Source organism: Orbicella faveolata, unplaced genomic scaffold (genome assembly GCF_042242905.1).
Source record: "Orbicella faveolata isolate gen_17 unplaced genomic scaffold, um_ofav_v1 contig_13, whole genome shotgun sequence".
NCBI classification, from domain to species: Eukaryota; Metazoa; Cnidaria; class Anthozoa; order Scleractinia; family Merulinidae; genus Orbicella; species Orbicella faveolata.
In genome coordinates, this window is record NW_028301540.1 from 6,414,563 (window position 1) to 6,436,767 (window position 22,205).

At 39.2% G+C, this 22,205-nt stretch overlaps 1 protein-coding gene across 4 annotated transcripts; it reads right to left on the reverse strand.

Moving 5' to 3' along the window:
* Positions 1–1,396: 1,396 nt before the first annotated feature.
* Positions 1,397–18,919, reverse strand: LOC110060786 (uncharacterized). Of its 4 annotated transcripts, XM_089284372.1 has the most exons (5): positions 18,796–18,918; positions 18,564–18,611; positions 14,484–14,548; positions 4,680–9,403; positions 1,397–3,338 (listed from the first exon to the last, which is right to left on the reverse strand). In XM_089284372.1, the coding sequence occupies exons 4-5, from the start codon at positions 9,362–9,364 to the stop codon at positions 3,320–3,322; spliced, it is 4,704 nt and encodes a 1,567-aa protein (XP_089140498.1). In that variant the 5' UTR covers positions 9,365–9,403; positions 14,484–14,548; positions 18,564–18,611; positions 18,796–18,918; the 3' UTR covers positions 1,397–3,319. The 4 variants fall into 4 exon arrangements, with proteins under 4 accessions (XP_089140498.1, XP_089140495.1, XP_089140496.1 ...); XM_089284369.1 differs by lacking the exon at positions 1,397–3,338 and having other exon boundaries at positions 3,402–9,403; positions 18,796–18,919; XM_089284370.1 differs by lacking the exons at positions 1,397–3,338; positions 14,484–14,548 and having other exon boundaries at positions 3,402–9,403; positions 18,796–18,919.
* Between the last annotated feature and the right edge of the window lie 3,286 nt (positions 18,920–22,205).

The following is a 22,205-nucleotide window of genomic DNA, read 5'->3' on the forward strand; positions in this document are numbered from 1 at the left end:
TTTATCGATCATATGTGAAGGACACCGCTTTGCTGAGAGGTCTCTAAATTCTCCCGCAAACTGCAACTCATGAAAATCAACATTTACTATGACATCTTTTTGAGTGTCTGTCTCTTAAGACTACTGAGCTGTTAGCGTAAGGCTCATATCGCAGGCGACGCGGGAGGGGAGTAGGGAGGCGAGGGAAAGAGTGGGGGAGGGGGGGGGGAAGGAAAGTGTGTGAGAGAAATCGCGCTCATGTCGTCTCTACATGCAGCCGTTTCATTTACACCGGGTATTAAAGGGTTATTTCTTCTTCTCTCGAGCATTGCAATAACTCCAAACGCGGCATACTAGTATTGAGGTAGGTAAAGTCTGCATACGAGCCAAGTGTTCCATCAGACCGGAGCTTGTCCCGGTTTCTGTAGCATGAAGCGACTAGGAGTATTTCTACTCCCCCCTGCACTGGTTTCTAGTCTTTCGCAGGGTTACACCCCAGCATTATTCGCTGGTACCCATTTCTACACCTGGGTGGAGAAAGGCACTGTCAGAGTTAAGTGTCTTACACTAGAACACAACACAATGTCGCCGGCTGGGGCTCGAACCCGGACCGCTCGATCCGGAGGCGAGCGCACACATACTAATATTGAGCTTAATTGGAAATGATATCAGCTTCTCGTATAGTAGCCAAGGTATGTTGTTTATTTCCTTACATTCCGCGCGAAATATCCCACAATGATGACGAGATCTACAAATTCTGGTAGTGTCTCTGGTTGGCGGTGTTATAAACAGGGCGCTCAGACGTGTAAAAATAACTTAAGAGGGATTACCTTGGACATAAGGCCTATATGGGGGATTCACTCTTTTACCTTGATAATCTCTTGTAACAGTATAATACCGAAATATAACTTGGTAACTTGCATTACTTGCGTCTCACTGCGCGTATTTTGTAGACAATGCAATTGACCGACTTGTTCTTCATCCTTTATCCTTTGAAATGATCAGTACGTACTCCTGTGTGAACTGGTTAATTGATACAGAGAGAACATCATAAAAGTTCAGCGGGAACAACTAGCCTCTATAAAAAAATCTGATACCCTAGGCTCCGCGGGAGGGGTAGGGGAAGGTAGCCCGAGTATAAGGGCTTAATTCGTCTAAATATAGCCGTCTTCATATTCAATTTACCCCGGGTACCAAAGGTTATTTCCTCCCCTCTAATGAAATGGGAATGCGGAAAAGAAAACCATTTCCCATGGACATGACTTATTCTAAAATATCTGGGTTTTTTCTGATTGGCTGATATATGCGCGAGAACACTTAACCGCCGTTGCCATATTAGGAAAGCATCTTTATACCCCTTCGCGGCTACCACGGTTTATCATTTCAAGTTGACTTAAGCTTCGCTCATACACTGATGTAACACAACAGCCTTTTTATTTTACAAACTTATAAGTTCTATTCAATTTAAATCGAGTCGTGTTCGAATCGATTATTTTACTTTTAACAAAATACTACACTGGAAACTTTAAATCTCTCGGTAATAAACGTTATGAAAATATAATGCGATTTTGTGAAAGTGTATGTAAGTTAAACGATCGGAAACATAACATCTTTTCTACACGGTTCAAATAAATTGCATTTCCTACAAAACCTAAATAAATTGAAAATATCTCCGTCTACAAAGCCTTTGATAAAATACATTTTCTTTTTTACAAAAACTAAATAAAATGCAGTTTTTAAAAATCCTTAAGAAGCTCTATTTCCTATAACTTACACAGTGTCATTGAATGACACTGGGTTTTCTAAAATTATACAAGTTCAAACTGTGGACAGAATTTGATTCTGATTGATTTCATATACACAAGTGTCATCCTTAATCTTTCTTATGATGTAATAGCGTCTGAATTGGGGAATCTTTGCTGACGTCATTGCTTATATTTTGTCTTATTGGCATACGACTTTGCGAGGAGAAGTGAGCCAGGCATCATGCTAGATATGAATTGATACATAAAGCGAGTAAAACATACTTTAGCCCTTTGGGTGTAGTACTGAAGGAGACACTGGCTTTCCAAAAAAACTGCTGCAAACTTTCTGGATAGCAAAAGTCCTAAAGAGCCGATGCGTTCTTCCCCACGTTACAGAACAGTACATGAGGTTCAAATTGCTCGGAACAGTCAATCATGCCATGCCTTTTCAATATTAAAAGCTGATATTTTTGTAGGTCGATCAAAAACGGAGACGTTTAAGCTAATAACGCAAATGTTATAGACAAAGATTACCCCATACGTAATAAACTTCATTGAATTCTGAGGTAATCATTCGGTACCGTACAATATTTAAGGACTTTTTCCGTGTTTACATGGCTTCATATGAACACGAGGGAGTTGGGAGAATTCGAGAAAGTTATACAAACCCGAGGCGCTGTGGAGGGTTTGCACAACTTTCGAGAATTCTCTCAACTCCCCGAATGTTTAGATAACGCTACGTAAACACGGAAAACAGTCCTCTAATGCTTTTGTAAATTAAACTATTTCTTAGAACACAGAAACAAATCTGTGTTTACATACTCTGATCTAAACACACCCATCGCCCAATGAGAACACGCGTGCAATCTTATATCTTATAAGAAAGTAACTAGGTTTGAAAAAAACACACGATACTTTTGAAAATGCTAGTCTCATTAAGTCAAGCTGCTCTCTAATGCATTTGAGGTTCAACCCAGCATTTGCTCAAACGTAGCTAAAACATTTGCCTATTTGAGCTTTACAAGACTGACTCACGCACAATTCTCGATTCCACTGGCACGAGGAAACTAAAATAATTTATTAAATTAAAAACACTCCAACTGGATTCAAAGTTAGTCACGATTATTGTCTTGTACTAACAGCATGTACACTCTTGTTTAACAAGTTTCTCCAATTTCCGTCATTTCTCTAAACCGGTAAATGTAATCACTCTTTTAATTACCTTACCACAAACGGCAACTTATTTACACTTAAACTTACATATTAACGTTTTAAAATTGTATTTCAGCAAATGATGAAATTGATTCTTTTACGCAATTTTAAACCTCTAGCTCTCACAGAAGTTTATAGAAAGAATTCGTGACCGAAGAATCGCGCGATTCTTTGGTGGTGCGCATCTTACACGTTCTCCTAAGAAATAAAGAGGCCCCTTCAGTAGTTTAAAATATCACATTTTCACCTTAAGCCTATTTACAGATCTACTGCAAAGTCTGTCCTCTTCTTGGCTGAAATGGCTCGTACTCGATCATTTTACTACTATATTATCCAGTCAACGGATTCGTCTGGAAATTACAACTAGCTGCAGTGTACTCTTATCACTCTTTAGGCTTGATCCTGTCGCAAAACACGAAAAAAAGAAAAGGAAAAATTGAAATATGAGATCACATAAACAACATGATGTACAATAAGCTGGCCAGTCTAATCAAACACACAGATCATTCTTATTGTGTAGGAAGACCACACATGCATGTTATTTACCAGTGAAATATGTAACTGAATCAAGAAGAAATATTTCAGTTCTTTTATCTCAGTCATCCAGGCCTGGGATGGGGGAGGAGGAGTTACAGGACAAAAGAATCGACAAACTCAGAGGAAATTGATGAACAATAGACAAGCTATAATAAAAAGTGTTATTGGAAAAAACTCCGAGTCCCCGATAGGATTGGAAGCTATGTCTTTCCGCTTCTAGTTGGACCCTCTAACCACTGAGCTACACACAACTCCTGGTGAGCTAGGTCATGTTTCTTGGTTCTATAGTGACATGCGCCCTGCCTATACTGCAAGAATCACGTCCCTACGGAATCTAGTAAAATGACCGAAGTCACCAGAGCTTATCAGAAGCTCAGTGGTTAGAGCACTCGACTGGTATACGGTAGCTCATAGGTTTGAACCGCGGGGACCTCAAATTTTTCCCCCATTGTCCCGTGCTCGGGACAAACTGGTCGAATTATTGTTCACCGAGTTTCACGTTTACCATAATTTCATTTCTGATGCAAGTTTTATGTTAATATCCGGGATTACCTCACTGATATTAGTACTGACGAATGTTTTAAACAATTTTAACTATCTGTGTTGCTTTTACAGTGTAGTGACTTCAAGTGGGTTCCCACAGAGTTTGCAGCCAATCACAGCACGAGTTTGAGCCATACGTAGCTGAGTTTGTTCGTGGTTGGAGCAGCGTCAATGTTCGCTGTTGTCGTTAATTTGAACAGCTTGACAAATGAGCGACAAAAACAATCTGAACCAAGCACGTACACTCCGAATGGTCGCTTGTCATGCACTCAATTATTTTTGTTGCCAGACTCAGGGTATTAGCTATCTTGTGTTGGATTGAAAATTGTTTTCGTTAAAGAACAGGATTTTCCAGTCGAGTTGAAAATTAGTTCTTCAAAGTATCATTTTTGTCCCTGGACCGCGACGCATTGTTTTCTACGCGCTAGGTTCAACTGAAATTATTTTTATCGCTCGCTTGTGGTACTGTTCAAGTCAAGAAATTTGAATCCAATTACCAGCCAATCAAAATCGTCCGTTCCAAAAGCTAAGAATTGGTCATGATTCGTGAGATCAACTTAGATTCTTCTGTTGGAAAATCGCACTGTGATTGGTTAAAATCTTTCAGGTGGCTCGGTTGAAGTCAATGTATTGTACCTTTGTTCCTTATTAATAAAACCTGACCTTTTGTTCTTCCTGCTGTGTTTATCTCCCGGCAACTTCACCTGAAGAACTTTGAAATTCACTTTGGAATCTTCATAGCCAATGGCGACAAGACGCTCACGAGGACAAGCTGCTGAACTGCACACTTGGCGTTCCAGAGAAATTTCACTTAGCAGGTCACCTGACTTGACATTAAGCAGCTGAAGGAAATCATGACCTTCTGGTCTATCAGTGACGTAGACAACGCACTCGTCATTAACAAACTTGCAACTAACGGTTGTAACAAGTATCCTTGGCAGATGAGTACGTAGTTGTATTGTTCGGAGTAATTTTCCTAAAACTACATCGAGGACGTAAAGGGCTTTGCCAAGGACTTCAGCAAGTACGCAATATTGTTCAGTAGGAGAAAATGTCGTCAATTGAAGACGGTAAATGACTGCAAAAGGACGGGATATCTTCCAGAAAACAACATCACCACATTGCATCTGCAATTCCTCCTCATCAGCGGTTATCACGTGGCATTTACTGTTACATGCAACAAAATGACCATGAATAGGAATTGTTGACAGAATGCCTTCCCTAGTTGTATCCACAATGATAACGCCTCCGAATCTTTCACAGGCCACTCGTTCTTCTGATATGGGGATTAGTTTCTCGAGGAACACTAAGTCAGTCCAACTTCGGATGCACTCAGACAACTCAAAATTCCATAGCTCAAGGGTGTCGCGACTGGTTTGCAACAGAACACCTTCTCTTACAGCTACAAGATTAGGTTCATGAAACCCACAAAAGTCTTCAAAAACTCTTTTCCCAGGTGTGAACATACCACTTGAAATGTCCCAAGCCATAAGTGTTGCTAGACTGCCATCTGTTCCAGTGATAACAAACAGCCTGTCACCATTCAATGATAATACAACTTTCCTCACAGCAGTCGTTGGATCTCTGGCACTATCTTTCGTCAGTTCATCAAGCTGCAACATATCTATGATGTAACCATGATAAGAAACTGCCAATACAGATTGTTTATTCAGCACAAAAGCAAGTCTAGGACTCAGTGGGATTGTGGTATCTCTTTCAAATGGCAAGCAAAAAGGATGTCCTAATAAAAATCCGGTCTCACTATACGATTTAAATTTCCAGGGGTCATAAGACACTTTGTCAGGCAAAACAGCCAAGGAAAAGGTTCCATCATTTTCAATGTTGACGCCAAAACGAAAGAGCACACGACAATCAATGTTGACGCAATAAAGACATCGACAGTCAGGGGAGAACTTTATCATTCCACATCCTACTGAAATAGTTGTCCTTGCTAGAGTTCTGTAACCATCCATTAGGTCAAGCAAACCAATCGAACCAGAAACGCCAGAAATTCCTAGCAGTCTTCCATCGCGAGACCAAGCAAAGGACGCAATATCGTCACTCCATGTAAAACGATTTATCTCTGAGCCATCTGTCAGACTCCACATGATAACTGATTTAGCATCTTTGGGGCAATCAGTTAGCATCATGATCTTTTCTGCAGAAATTGAACAAAGCTGGAAATCGCACTTGCTCGAAGGAAAAAGTGGTTTCCGGTCTCCGTCAAACGTATAGGCACGACTGAGGATTCCTGGTAAGACAAGGTCCTCTGTAGGATGAAACACTACTGAGCGATACCATGGCTTGTCAGGAAATAACAAGACTGATCTATGTGGATCATAGTAAGGATCAGCATCATACTGGATTCTGACATCTCGTTTCCATAGCTGCTTGCTAGTATGGAGCGACCATAGCTGTATCGTGGCATCAACACATTTGCATACCATGTAGTCTAACTGCGGTGAAACATCAAACCAAGCTACGACATCTGAACATTCAAATCTGGCCTGAACACGCCCTTGCAGGTCCTTCTTGTGCAAGTATTCCATATACGCCATTTCAGAATATTTCGTCTCTAAAAGGTTTAAAGCTTGAGATGACAGTTCAGGTCCGCCCTCGTTCAACAAGCTTTGAAAGATGGTGTGAGGCAGTATTTCTAATGTGGCAATATGCTTTCGTAACAAGACCAACAAAGTGTTAAGGGCCCCATGACATTTTTCGATGCCCATTTGCTTCTGTACACAAACCACGTCTTCAAACACCAGTGTAGCATTTAAACACAACTTTGCGTACACAAGCTCTACGTCCAAAACAAATTTCGTAACAACGTCCTCAAGACTGCATACTCTCGCATCCCCTAGTTGTAGCATGTGTTGAACTCCATGTCGCAGAGCGTATTTTGCAGTGTCAGGGAACTGTGCGCCGTCAACGCCTTTTCGTTTCACCTCATCAAGCTCATCAATGCAGAGCTTGGAAAGGACTTCATGGCCTTCTTTTTCGTCCACACTGAAGTCATGATGTCCGTAGTTCGCCTTTTCAATCAACCAGTCTTTAACTGACTTGTGAAAGAAGTGAACGCACTCGTCTTGAACGGGTAGAAGTGCCGAGACACAGGCAATTGCCGCTTTTACTTTTCTTTGAAACACTGATGTTGATTTACCTGAAAGCAACAATTTAGACACGAAACCAAGAGACAATGGCTCTCTTGCAACTGTGACGCCACTCAGGAAATTCCAAAAGTGGTCCTCCGTGACGTTAAGTTCCTTACAAAGTTCAGTCTCCAGACGCTTGAAATACGACTGGTATACAGACGAAATACCTGATGGTAAGATGCTGTCTAGCAGTTCAGGGGTTAAAACTGGCACTTCCTTCAGTATGAAATCTACCAGGTAATGAGCATATAGCATGACTCCTTCTGACTTTTGAACCAGTGCTTGCAAGATCTTTTCTCGATGCTCAGATTGCAATAAATGGCTGACTTGCTTTTCAAAGCAAAGGTAAATATCCTTCACGTTCTCTTCAACGTTTGGATCCAGTTGCAGGGGGCGCAAATTCTTTAGAGTTTCTGCTATGTTTCTTTCCGGTCGCGTTGTCACCAGAAATCGAATCCACCGTGGAAGACTTTGGAAGTAATTGGCGATTACATCTAGTAGCTCATTTCTTCCTTGGAATTCGCTTTCGTCCAATCCATCTATTACCATCAGATAGGTTAAACCAGGGTCGTTCAAGCTGGCTAGAGGTTCCTCAAACAGCACTTCAAACAGATCCTTCACCTCCATGTTGTTTATCTCCACACCCAGATTTCTTGACAGCTTTTCCACGAGCGCTTTCTTGTAGTCTGGCAGAGAATCACACAGCTGACTGGCTAAAGACTGTAGCATCACCTTGGGATTCCTGTGGCGCGCCCTGTCATGCTGACAGAAGTGGCTTCCAGCTAGCTGTCCAGCATCTTGCATCTTTTCACACATGACAGCTGAGATTACAGACTTCCCCATCCCAGCATTTCCACTGATCACCATCACACGATTTGGGGAACTTCTGTCATTTAACCAACTCTCGACTTTGGAAAAGATTGACAAACGGGTTTCCTTTACGTATCTCTCTGCGTGAAATCTTACGTTATTCTGGATCTCAATCTTTGCCAGTTTCTTGAGGATTTCGTTTACTCTGTGCTTTTCTCTTTGTCCTTCCAAGTCTTCAGCTGTTTGCTGCAAATCTTGGCGCAAACAGTCAAACCGTTCATCTTGGGTTCCTAATAACTTCTCGTGAGTCTGCTGTATTTCTTCTACTTTAGACTTCGTCTCCTGTAGTGTCTTGTGGAATTCATGCTGGGTATGACGAATTTCTTGAATTACTTTGCTGTCATCAATTTGAGTTTCACGAACATTTGTAACAACTTGATGCGTTTTTGCGTCGATCTGAAATACCTCTTGCAGCCTCATGTTGCTATCTTGAATTGTCCCACGATCTTCTAGTTGGTTCTGACGTACTTCATCAACAGTTTGCTGTGTTTTGGTCTGGGACTGACGTACTTCATTAACAGTTTGCTGTGTTTTGGTTTGGGACTGACGTACTTCATCAACAGTTTGCTGTGTTTTGATCTGGGACTGACATACTTCATCAACAGTCTGCTGTGTTTTGGTCTCTAACTGAAGTACTTCTTCCAACTTCCTCTTCCTACCCAGAAGTATGTTATGATCTTCAAGTTGAGTCGAATGTACTTCATCAAGAGTTTGTCGTATGTCCTTCAGCTGTGACTTGATATCCTCCTCACTGTGAGCCCACTCAAACAACACGTCAGTAAAGTCTTCCTCTCCACAACGCTCTGCTTTCAATCTATCAATTTCCGCCTGAGGCAAGCCAAGAGTAACAAGAACAGCACTAATCTCCAGCCACAGAGCAGAGAAAGTAGGTGTATCAATACCAGTACTGGTAACATGACCGTACAACTTATTGCGGAAAAACTTGATGCGAGCAAAGTTTGCCTCAACAGAGGTGTCACTAGGGCGTGGCTTAGTGTGCCAACCCAAGGGAGGAGGGGAGAGTCCACAAATGTTGGTTAGAAGGAGGAATAACAAAGTGATGTCAAATTTGTTAGAGTCTGGTGTGGCTCCACCAGGTGGGAAGAGCAGGTTCCACTGAGGTTTATGTAAAACCCTGCTCCTTAAGAGATTGTTCAGAGTGTGATAGCTTGCATTGAGATCAGCCAGCAGATTTGCTGGAGGATGATGACTGTCGAAAATCCTCCTAAGAACCGTTGATCCACCATCAATGAGAAGTCTGCTGAGCTTTGCTCCATTTGTCTTCTCCACAGAGCTAGCCAGGGGTGAAGGGGCAGTAGCCGCCATCGTAATCCAGGGTACAAAAGGTTAGGCCTCCAGTTATACCTGCATGAAGTAAAGAAAACATTTTTTCTGTACTTAGTTAGTGAACTCAGTTAGTGTTGCTTGTTGTGAGTTTGGCAGTCACTGGAAATACACATTTTCGTTGAGTTTTGATGATATAAAGATTACCTACTATAATGACTATGGAGTGATTATGAGTGCAGAGGGCTACTGTATGAAGCTTTAGCTTTAGCTGTAGTCCTTTTGACGCATTGCGGTCCTGTCAAGCCCTTATAGATTTTCTAACACTTATTGCTGCCAAAGACGAGGGAGCGTGGAGCGACCAAGCCTAGGCAGCATTTCTAAATGCTGAAGGTAAGGGTGCCTTGAGCAACTGACCCAACGTAGCAGTTTTAATTTGTGTAGGAACAATTCTTAAAAAATGTAAGAACACAGCAATATTAATAATTATAACAATATTTCTCGAGATATTCTTGTTTCAGTGTATTAAATTTTAGAGGAACGATTTATGACGTCATCACTTTCCTACTTTGCATAACACAAAAATGTATAGTAAATGTCTCTAAAATGAAAGAAGCTATTCTAAAAGGAAAATGCCATTCCTCTCTTTTTGAAAAGCCTTTCAAATAAGCAGTAATTATTATTTACTCCATAGGCACTTTAACAGAACTGACTGATGACATCTGTTTGGCTGTACTAGTGTCAGAGGTTGGCCCCAGTCAATCAGGGCTTTCCAATAAGCCACTTTTTTCAATATATTAAAATTCAGCTTGATGGTGAGGCCTAGAGAACACAAAGAAAAGTAAACATGGTCATCCCTTCCTTTGTTTGTGTCCTCTAAGCCTCGCTGCCCCACTGAATGTTAATATATAAAAAGTGGTCTATTAATTGTCCATGGATATGCCAATTTGAAATGTAACATAAGAATAAAATCTAACGCAAAAAAGTCCACTTCCAAGCTCAAATAAACAAATCTTCAACAAGGCTCAAAGCACTCTATGTTAAAATCAAAATGCCAGGGCTACCAATGGTTGCATTACAAAGTAAAAATAGCTACCCTAATAGACTTGATTTTCTTCACAATGTTTTTTTCCCTCACTCATGTATAAAATCAAATCCCTTTGTAATGTTATGTACCTACCAATACAAGTTTTTTCACAATCTATTCCCTTTTATATAATAACCCAAGTTATTCTTGCATTTTGATTGGTTCTCGCCTATGATCTATTAGAGGACAGATGCATGATTGATGTCCTCATTACAGAGTTTTTCCCTCTCTGTTTTAAAATGGCGGAAAGTTTTGAGAATTACGTGACTGTTCAAAAGATAAGGTACAAAAAAGTCTTGTCCAGGCATTGAACAGGTGCGACAGCAGGAAGAAGAAAGATAAAGCCATCTCTTCGTAGAAAATGACTCAGAAAAAATACTCGAGCTGTTTCAGTTGGCAGTCGAGCGAGACTAAACCAAGCACAAAATTGGTCTTGGTAAGCCAAGAACCATTGCTTTATCTTGAATATAAACATAGGCACGCAAGGCGTGCAAGAGTTATTTTTTTGTGAACTATAAGTCTCGGAGATAGGAGCATTCATGGAACTGTTTACAGTAATGATTTGGTTGATCTGACAAGTTTTTTGGTTGCGATGTACAGCAAGAAAGAAACTGGGAGTTTATGATGTACATACGATGTTACATCGGTAATGGTAAGATAACTAAATAGTAAGCCATAAAATGTTTGACTGAACAAACTACAGTAATCTGACACGTCTCCAGATTAATGAAGAGAGCATCTTATTTTCTAACAGGCAATTTTATTCGTTCTTTGATACAACCCACACTGTGATTGGTCTGACACGCGCACATGCATAACTTCCTCACTCACCGATCACGTAGCCCTTCCCCCCGGGGGGGGGGGGGGACTCCCTTATATGGGCTATATAGGTCTGTGCGGCCCCGAAGGGTATGGTTTTTCAGCCGTTTTGGTCATAAATAGGGTATCGATTTTAGCTGATTTTGGTCATTTTGGTCATAAATAGGGTACGGTTTTTGCACTCTAGCCTTGATATGGGTATGCTTTAAGAAGAAGCCACTTTTTCATCATTATCGAAAAGAAAATCAACAAAAGCCCTTCACAAATTTATATGTTTACGGTAATTTAACATTGGTTTGAACTAGGGAGCTAATTATAACGCAGGTCTGAAACAGGGTTTTGATTTGAGGGTCAGGTCGTAAATAGGGTTTCGAATTTTTGGTCAGGTCATAAATAGGGTAAGGAATATCGCAGATTTTGGTCATAAATAGGGTAAGGGTTTTGGGAAGCGGGCCGCACACCCCCAACCAATTTTTCTGGGAGTACCCCCTCGGGAGCCCTACCAGTCCCCAAGAGGAATTTTGCTCAAAAATACTCAAGTTAAGAGAACTTTTCGCATTTTATACGAGTCGTAAGTTTACCCTTTTTACACAACACAACGCAACAACACTACTTCAACGAAAATTGAAAGAAAGAGAAAAAACCTCTCGGACACGTTGAAAGTCTGATTTAATTAAATTGCACTTTAACTTGGTGCCACACAGTCTTCAAAGAACATTTGAACAGTTTTCATACTTTTTACCTTTAAAAATATCGGACTGAAAAGAATGTCATAAAATGCCCATCAAATAAAAATATTAAACTGCTACTGCAGAGACGTAAAAACACTCTAGAAATGAAAGCTTTTTTGTTTAATATCCTGGGAACAATAGCCGATAACTTGTAAGCTCTAATTGAATTTACTCCCATATGAAAAACAAAAGTGTCGAGTTACCATTTCTAACTAAAAATAGCAAACATCTCGTGGGAACAAGTGGTGACGATTCGTCAGCTCTAATTGAATTTACTACCTTGTGAAAAACAAGAGTGTCAAATTACCCATTGTGACTAAAAAATAAAAATATCTCGTTATATTTGCATGCAATAAGAACAAAGCAATCGTTACCTGCACTTACTATGGTAAACGTTAGAACTGCTTCAAATCTAAATAGTCTCGTCTCCTCTAAAACATGTCCTAAGAACTAGAACCGACGATTCGTGACCTCTAATTGAATTAACTCCTTGTGAAAAACAAAAGTATCAAGTTACCCTTTGTAATTAAAAATAAAAATATCTCGTGCCATTTGCCTACTACTCATGAACTGCTTCAAAACTCATGACTCATCTCGTTCGTAACTAGCCACCATTACACTGAAAATTATGCACTCTAAAACAACCCAATGTACGTATGTAACTGTCACACTCCCCTCCAAACCGGACTAAAAATCACAAACCGGCAACATACACGTCACTCTTTATTTTTCAATTACCAAAGTCCTTGTGTTTATACATACCTTGTGTTTCTCACGTACCATTTACCTTTACAACAAGAAATTTGATTGGCTGTTCATAGTAGATCCAATCTGATTGGTGTGACATACATACATCTCTCACTCACTCACTCACTCACTCACTCACTCACTCACTCACCCATTGACCCGTCCATAACATACCCGACGCGCCGACTAAGAGGTATTTTTTTTACAAAAAAATAACTCAACAAACCCAATAAACAAAATGTTAATGAGATTAATTTATTTAAAAATTCAACTTTTCTCAGTCTCAAAATAACTGTTGAAACACTGATTGATGTCAGGTATGAAACATCAAAACATCAAAATGTCATTATTAAAATCAGTTAAAATAAACACATAATCTTGCTTTCCGACGCGAATACTCCAGTCCGTTTCAGGGCACAACACCAAGCAAAGTATAGCTCACTACAGATCACGGCCAGCTGTATCGCAGCTAAAAGGTGTCTCCGACACTATTTCAAACTGATTTGAGAATCACAAACCACAGAGGACACAAATTTGCACCATCACAAACGCTCCTTCCATTCAAAACTCTAATTGAATAGCCTCCAGGTTGACCGCAACTGCAAGTTTTCCAAGCATACTTTTTCAACTCCTGCAATATATTTCGCTGCAAGTTTTCGCTCCATGAGAAGCGACGCTCGAGTCAAGTTTGACAGTGGCGTGATTTTCCTGGACCAATCACAGTTCTTTGCTATGCATAGCAACCAATGAGATTGCTTCATAATGTATAGACAACAGATTACGTCAAATTGCTTTTTTCATGTTTGCCAAAGTGGGCAAAGGCTGGCTTTCGAGTTATGTTGAAAGACTTTGAAATAAAAAAAGAGCTTTATCTGTAGTAGTTTGTTCCGTTATGATACAAAACAAATATATTCCACGTTACCGTGCGTCTGTTCAGTAATAGATCACAGAAGACGTCAAAATGTGACTAATATTATCTGCATCTTGTTTTTAACTATTGTAATTAATTGATTTAACTATAATTTTTAACTATAAGTAATTATTAGATTTTATTGTAATTTTTATCATATTTAAGATTTTCTATCACCATTCTTACTAGCTTTTAGGGTTGCGCCTCGCATGGGTAACTTTATTTTCCTGTTCGCCTAATTCCTATTAGTCCTTTTCTTCTTCTTTAATTATATTGTAATTTTGTGACCAATAAAGTTGATAGACCAGAACATCAGTGACACACTTGGCTATCGCCTCGTGTACCACGTTTTTGTTCTTACCACATTTTGATGTCATCTGCGATCTGTTACTGAACAGATACATGGCAACATGGAGTCTATTCGTTACCGGTAAGTGGACCAATAAAGGTAATAGTCCTTCCCATGCATTCACTCAAATGATGTCTGATCCCCTGTTTCAAGGATACTATTGCAACAAGGTAGCAGTGGCATAAGAAATAAAGACACACATTCACTTTTGCCACAATATTGCAGGCAGCATTCTTAACCTGCTAGGTATGCAAGGAGATGTGTAATGATTGCAGAGAGATTTGTTAAGCAACAGGGAATCACTCAGCTTGGCTAGCTATCACAATCTACAAGTCTTCTCCCATCATTTGAGCAGTCTTCTCAATTTATTTTTCCATCACATTTCTTTATGACATGTCATTTCTTAGATTCTGTGTACCTGAGTAACGTTGAGTAAACTTCACCATGTACATGAAAATAATTCTATATAATATATATTTTAAGAATACTAAGCTCTCGTAAACAATCATATCACTGACCAGTGTTCCTCCAGTTAGTCAATTCTCTCACATACACAATCACTGAAGTTTCGTCTTCATTTTCACTGCAGTCAAGATTAAGATTATTTAATAATTTACATAGTTACAACAAGAAGCACTATAAAGACATTAAAACCAGGGTGGTTAAAGATTAAAATAACTTCATTTTGATTCTAAAACAAAATAAACTTTAACTGCTTATTCCTTCACAAAAAAGGGATTGTGTGCTTTAACAGTGTGTTACATTTCATGCATGAATTGGGAAACATTTTAAACTCGGAAGTGTTGGTTTCAAAAGAAAAATAAATTACCTCCTTGTAAAAATAAAGCATCTTTCTATTCAACTGTTCTTAAAAACAAGGGGAAATATTCAAGTATAGTTTTCTCATCCATTTATATTTTGTAGAGCCCTTTCTCGCAGGTACATTTCATTTAATTTGTAACTATGATCCAGAAGGTTATAAGGAGATTTCCACACTTCACACCCTCACTTCTCTTATTAGCCTTTCACTTTTAATAATGACCCCTCAGGCCTCTCCTCTCAAATTGTACCCTCAGCCTTCCCCCTCTCTAATCTGACTTTCCTGGGTAAGACAGTTGACCACTAATGATGGTGGATTAATACCAGCTTCCCCCAAAATAAAATTCCTCAAGAGAACTAAATGCCAGCCCAGCGCCATGAGGCCAACTAGTTAATTAATAACAATTACTAGCAGTAATGAAAGATTAAAAGCATTGTGTTCACATGCATACTTTGCATGTTTGATCTACTTTGGTGGCATTGGAACTAAGTTTGATCAATTGTCAGATAATGATCTGTACGTGAAGTTCAACTAGCGATGAATAGATAATAATAGCCTGCAGTAAATTAACTTGTACTGGGCGAAATATTTTCCAGGAAAGGCATTTGAATTGTTGGCGACACTTAGAACTCAATTTCAGATCGCCAGCACTTGTAACAAATATTTCTCAAGACAACATCGTATTGAAGTTTTGACCAGTGACCCTGCAAGAGAGCGCATCACCAAATGTTTTTAAATTTTGCATTTGTATTTGTTTACATTTCTTGAATTTACATCTTGTTCAGTTTAAGAAATAAAAAAGGTAAATAAGCCATTTTACAGTTGTATCCTCAGTAACCTAGTCTTTAAATGGCAGGGAGGCTGGTGGTGACCTTGTTAACCACACGGCCATGGGCCGAGCGCGGTTTATGTTCTACCCAGGATTTATAATCATTAACCGGGTGGCCATGGGCCAAGTGCAGTTCATGTTCTACCCGGGGTTTATTATTATTATTATTATTATTATAATTTTAGTTTTGTCGGTGACCAGACCCAAACTTCCTCTTGGTCAAATTTTGAATCATGCAACCTGCGTTGTTTCCTCGCCAAAAGCCGTTGAAACATTAATACACGGACAATGTTACAGATATTGTTTTCGTTATTGTGTGTAAAATATATTTTCTTTTGGTTTTATCGAGGCATTGGATTCGAAGGGAATAGTGAATATGCTAAAAAAAGGTATTATGTCAGCCATGGAATGCGCTGACGTTGCATCTTTCACTTTCTCTACATGACAAATAAGATCTCATTTACTTTGCAAGTTTATTTTGCCAGGATCGAGTATTTAGTTTTCTGAGTATTTTTCTTATTTTCAGACAAGAGAAGTGAATCGTCGAGCTCTTTTATTGAAGTGAGTTCAGAGATCGGAAGGAAAATTAAATATTTGCAAGCCAAGCAAAGAATGTGTCAGAACATGCAAGGATTACGTCATTGGTAGGGAAATAAAGATAGCCGTGGATAATGTAATTCTTGAATTATGTGACCAGGGGTTTTATTAGAAGCCGGGACCTGGGTACCGGCACCCGTCTACTCTGAGTACAGTACCCGCCTTCGCTCAAATGAGATCTCAAGTAGACTGAGACTAGGTTTACACTAAAGGAAATTGTTCCAGATTTGTGATGAATACGGAACGTTTTAGTACTGGATTGATTTTGCCGTTTACACAAAAGTGAACAAATCCAAAATAAAAACTCCCCAGTTTGGTTGTGTCTCCCGAGATTTTTAATCTGGAATCTAAAATATGGCTGCCATTGTGCTTACACCTATAAAAATTCTGACAAATGAAAATCCTGACAATGGCACTCAAAAAGCAACTACAGAATGTGGTGTTTCTTTTAAACAAGTATTACCTAAAATCATTTTACTGTGCAACCTTTTAGACTAGTTTTAGATTGCTATAGGTCTGTGGAGCCAATTTAATTTACAAGAAAGCAAATTTTTAGATTATGCAGAAAGAAACTAAAACAAGTTCAGACATACAAAAATTAAATAACAGAAAGAGAGATTCTAAAGCCTACCAAAGCTTTGTCAGTGAGAGCTTCTATTTTGGTTTTCGGTTTTGGACGAAATTTATTGCAGTTTTGAGCCATTTTCTGTGCAATTTTTGGTTTTTAATAGGCCCCTATGCCCCCTCCTATGCATGACAAATCTTTCACAAACTCATTAATGATTCATGAAGTTAAAACAAAGAAAATCACAACCATGAAGGAGGTTTGCATACCCAGTCTTATTTAACATAGATTTTGATGAATTTACTACTCCGTTTACTCCTTAGTTTTTGTTTTGACTGATAAGATATATCAAACAAAAGAGGCAGCATTTCATTGGCTATCCAAACACCTTGAATTTCGTCAAAAATACTCCACTCCATGTCGTATTTTCAACTCTTGTCTCAGTGTGTTTGGATATCCCGATGAAACACTGTATCTCGTGTTTGATATATTACATCTACAATCCCAAATTTTGTGCTTTTGTTCACTAAAATGTGCAATAATTTTTTTGCCACAGTTCAGACTTAAACTGTAGTCACTAAATGCATGTGTATTAAAATTTGAGACTCCATTCAAGAGTCTTTTGCATTAAGCCCAATTTAAATTAATTACATCTGCTAGGCACACGTCTGGACTGCCAGGAGTACTGGAAATGTAAAAAAAATGGTAAATACATATCCGCCAACCCCCAGAGTACAAAAACCTGGAGACGGCTAGAAATCTTTGCATTGTAAGAATATAATTTTCAACAATGTCTGAATACTCTCCAAAAATCACCCGAAGGTCTTCCGAATGTTCCCGATGTCTTGAAAATAACGAAATTAATGAAAAAAAAAAATTAAAAAGAGCCACAGTAGGTAGTTCCTGGGAGATTTGGTGCTCTAACCAGGAGACCGGGAGATTTGATGAAAAACTTGGAGACTCCCGGGAAAACCGGGAGAGTTGGCAGGTCTGTAAATATTTCAGGTCAAATAGTTTGTGCCATGAGGACAAATGAATCTCTGGTTTTGCATGATATATAACTGAAAGTAACATTCCTGAACAACTAAAAGACAAATTAAAAATTAAAATGAGATGACAAATTAGTTGGGTGTTTCAAAATACAAATTGACCCTAAGATATTGAGCTGTTGAAAATAAAATGTTGATCAAATGACTTGATTCATATAAAGGTTGGAAACTAGTCATTACTAATCTGTTGTCATCATCATTCGGGGAGTCTAAACCCTAATCTGTTATACTTCAAGTATAAAGCAAGTTTAGACTTGACAGACAGGCAGGAGAGTATTATACGATCAATCAGCCGTGTAATGATGCAAATATTGCAAATATAGATCAGGTTCTTATAAGGTTAGTAGTTTTAAAATTTTTACTTATTATCACATTGTTATTAGGTCTTTCGTTTATTTTATACACAACCCAACAAGCTTTAGCTTTAAAACTCATCGTGTTGAAATAAAGGAATCCTATCCTATCCTATCCTATCCTATCCTATCCTATCAGCCAACAAGAAACGCGCCATGAGAGAGTTGACGGTACACAGAATGTTCCTTTTGATCTTCATCTTCATCCATCAAAGCAACCTGCAGTCGATATTAATGACTGAATGACCCCAGGAGCCCAAAGGAACCAAACATAAAGGTTTTGATTTTTGGAAATATTACAGCATGCCAGAGTGGATCATTGTCCAGCTGTCCGAGCTACAAAAACCCAAGCTGGTTGTTACTCACAGTTTACTAAAATTCTTACCTCAATGCCGTTAATCACATTTTCGCTTCAAATTCCTCAGAACAAGACCTGCAATAGATGACAATAATTCACTGAAGACGAATAAAGCTTGGCACAAATTACTGAACATCGATTGAACAAATCGAAAGCGGAAGTGAATCCTTCGATTACAGAAATTTATGTTCAAACAAGAAAATGGAAAAGCTGTGTTGCTGTTAATAGGCCACAGAAAGGAATATCATTCAACACTAACCTTGCTGTCGATAATGGATCCGTAGTTCCCCAAAGATAGATAATTTCAAATCTTAGCAAGACGGCAAAACAACTCCCTTCATTGGCAGGAATGCAAACCAAATTGCCAGTAATAGCCGCACGGAGATATGGGACAGACCCAGAAGCCCATACAGCCCAACGTAACCTCGTCGCCAGGATGTTCTCCACTTTTCAAAATGGCGGGTCTGGGGACGAGGCTGCTCTCAGCGCACAACGTCAGGAATGGCGCTGAAATTTCAACTTATGAACTGTGGAATACTGCCATGAGAGAGTATGGAACAGAAGACAGCTGAACTTCAGGCTACATGAGATGATGTTTCCTCATTTGTATTTACTATTCAATTTAATTTCATACCCAAGGACTGAAGGTTAAATAGCCCATAGTTTCCGATCCCATACCAACGGTATTTTGTGTACTGTCTTCTCTCTTCGTATGCACTGGGAATGGCCGGACTGTACAAATAAAGCTTCTGTCACCAAAGTTACCCATATTAGTGTAATGCAAGTTATATTTCAGTATATATCATACTGTACCATCATCAGTTTGATGAGAGGGTAATACCGAAATTTATACCAGGAAATACAGCCAATCAGAATACAGGAAAGCCGTTGTATATTCGACGGTATTATATCCAACCATCCCATCATGTCTGTCGCATTGATTGTGTTGGCCACTGTATTTTCTATGGCATGCTATAAAATAGTTATACAACGATCTCTCGTAGTATATCATGGAATATCTCACTTGTCATTTGTATTTTCTTGACTTTCTTGATCTACGCGCCGCCTGAAAGCTCGTGTATACCAAGAAAATGACTCGTGGGGTATTAGGCTCAGTAAGAATAGTTAATGTCCAAGGACAAATATCCGTACAAAGTCAAATGGAGGCTATTGTGTTCATTTTCCTTCTAATATTTTTCGCAACATGCGGAATGTTTAAAAAATTGGTTATTCCCCAGTTTTAGCTGGGGTATATTCAACACGTGACGCGCGTTTAGACCAATCGCGTGCGAGCGAAAAATATTTAATTGATTATAAAACTTGATAACTTGTATACTAGCTTATACTTGTGTCCCTCTGCGTAGAATTTGCGGACAAGGTAATTGATGGACTTGATCTTTTTCCTTATTAATTCTGCTGAAATTATCAGCATGTACTCCTGTGTGAACATAAGAAGAGTTACGGGACGAACTAGCTTGCATGCGGAAATCTCCTAGTAAGCTGTAGACTGAGTATTCGCGCTGTGGTCATTACTGTGTGCATTTAGTAGACAATTGGCCTTCGTGCTCGTTGCCTTATTTTTTGCTGCTACACCGTGCTGACGAGACCCAACCAGGTCGAAACAGCTGTCCACGGTGTCAATTCTTGTCTTTCAGTTTGGACTCTGTAATGTCGTTGTCGCGTTAAGTTTTCCACGTAGTAATCAGCCTTTCTTCATTGTTATTCTGTTTTTAATCTATTCTCAAGCATCAAGCACTTGAAAAGAGACCCCTGAAACAAATTCAGAATCTAACAGGATTATCTTCGAACAAATACCTCAAGGTTTTAATAAATGCTACATCGGACTGTTCTGCTATCAAATTCACGAATAAGCAAGTGCTATATTTCATTTTTTTTGCAAACCGGTAACCAGTCTTATTGAAGCATTTGCGATTTTTTTTTTCTTAAAAGTCATGTGGCTGGTCTGAACAAAGGGTGACCTGGTAGGTGTGTCCTTGGTTTTACTAAGGGAAAAAATGTGGAGCATATGCCAACTGATTAACATATCCGCAAATCGTTTTCCTCACCGAACAAAGCATTAGTAAAACATCCCCAGACCTGTCTGTGACTTCAGCAGCTTCGCATCAGGCGCCCTTCCATCTAAGCTCGATTTCCAGCCGTTTTATGAGCCCGCGTTCCTTGTCTCAACAGCCGGACTCCCAAAACGACTGGAAATCGAGCCTACCTTCCATGCGATTTCAAAATATATAAACTTATTAAAATTAATAGTGTTGAAAATACTGTTCTTATTGAGGACGTTTTTAAATAACTGAAGAAAGACTCCGTAATAGTTGGGTCAGTGGCGGGGTTCCACTGTAATGGTAAATATTTCATTGAAAAATTTAATTTTTCTTTTTTTCACAGAATGTTATACAATATTACACAATATAGAATTACAGCTCATGAAGTTATTACATTCCAAACCCTTCACATCGAGTACAAAGTGCCAAGTATATGGTTTCTGTTTGCACCGTCATTAGCTCAAGTAGTGTAGCGGCTAACAGCTTCAATTGTTCATTTAGTGATACAAGTATGAAATTTGGCAGGAACATTCTCAATTGTCTATTCTTTTATTCTAGTCGATTAGCCACCTGAAATTCGCATTAACAAGAGTTTTTTTTTCAAAATGGCTAAAAATGGGAACGATGTGATAAAATGGCGGCCATTTTAAATAATATCCTTACTTCCAACTCATCTTGAAGCAAAATTTGAGCAGTTTATTACTCCATGATTACAACGTTTCACTGCTAGCATCCTTTAGATACAATTGACTATTCCATATATCTTTCAGTTTCTGAAAATGGCCAAACAATTCTAAAGAATTCTTTCTTTAACAGGCGCTCATGATCTCATAGTACTGTTATATACAGGTTACATTATTTGCCTATCCAGTATTCAGTACGGTAATTCAATACGCCCAGAAGTTTCTTAGCTGGGTAATTCCCAAACAATTCTTTTTTAAACTACCTCTGATCACGTATACGTTTCAAATACACAAGTTACATTGCATGCCTGCTTCAACCGAATTCTGATATTCAGGACAGCAATTCATTACGCCCAGCAGTTTCTAGCTGGCTAATTCAAAAACAGCTTTTCAAACAAGCTTTTGATTTCGTAACAGTGTCAAATAGTGCTGCTATACAATTTAAATTGCATGCCTACTATAGTCGATGACCAGGCGGAGCTACTTTTCACACAAGCAGCTACACAAAGCTGTACAGTTCAGCCCAGAAGGAAGACATTTGCACCTTCCACAACAGTCCTTCCTGCAGCCACATCTGGTTAGTTCTCGACAACTTGCAGCAACTGATGGAATGTCAGTCCAAAGTATCTGCCACGTGTCACCTCGCCTACTCCACCCCAATCAGCTGGACTTTTTGTGACAGGTCGAGGGAGAGTGGCTTGACCCCAGATAATTCTTCCTTGGTAGGCAGCATGCTCTGAATGTAGCCTGAGGGCAGACTGAGGTCGTATTGCATCATACGGCCTCTGTTTGCGAGCGAGGAAATTCAGTCTTCAATCGTTCACACCTGTATCTGCACTGGACCTGTCATACATGACCACAACAAACTGCTCTAGACTCTGCAGATCAGCGTCGTCAAGATATGTCACACAATGACTGAGTTTGGT

Bases quoted from the DNA above. Each gene is read 5' to 3' on its own strand.
- LOC110060786 (XM_089284370.1), bottom strand. From the start codon at position 9,364: ATGGCGGCTACTGCCCCTTCACCCCTGGCTAGCTCTGTGGAGAAGACA.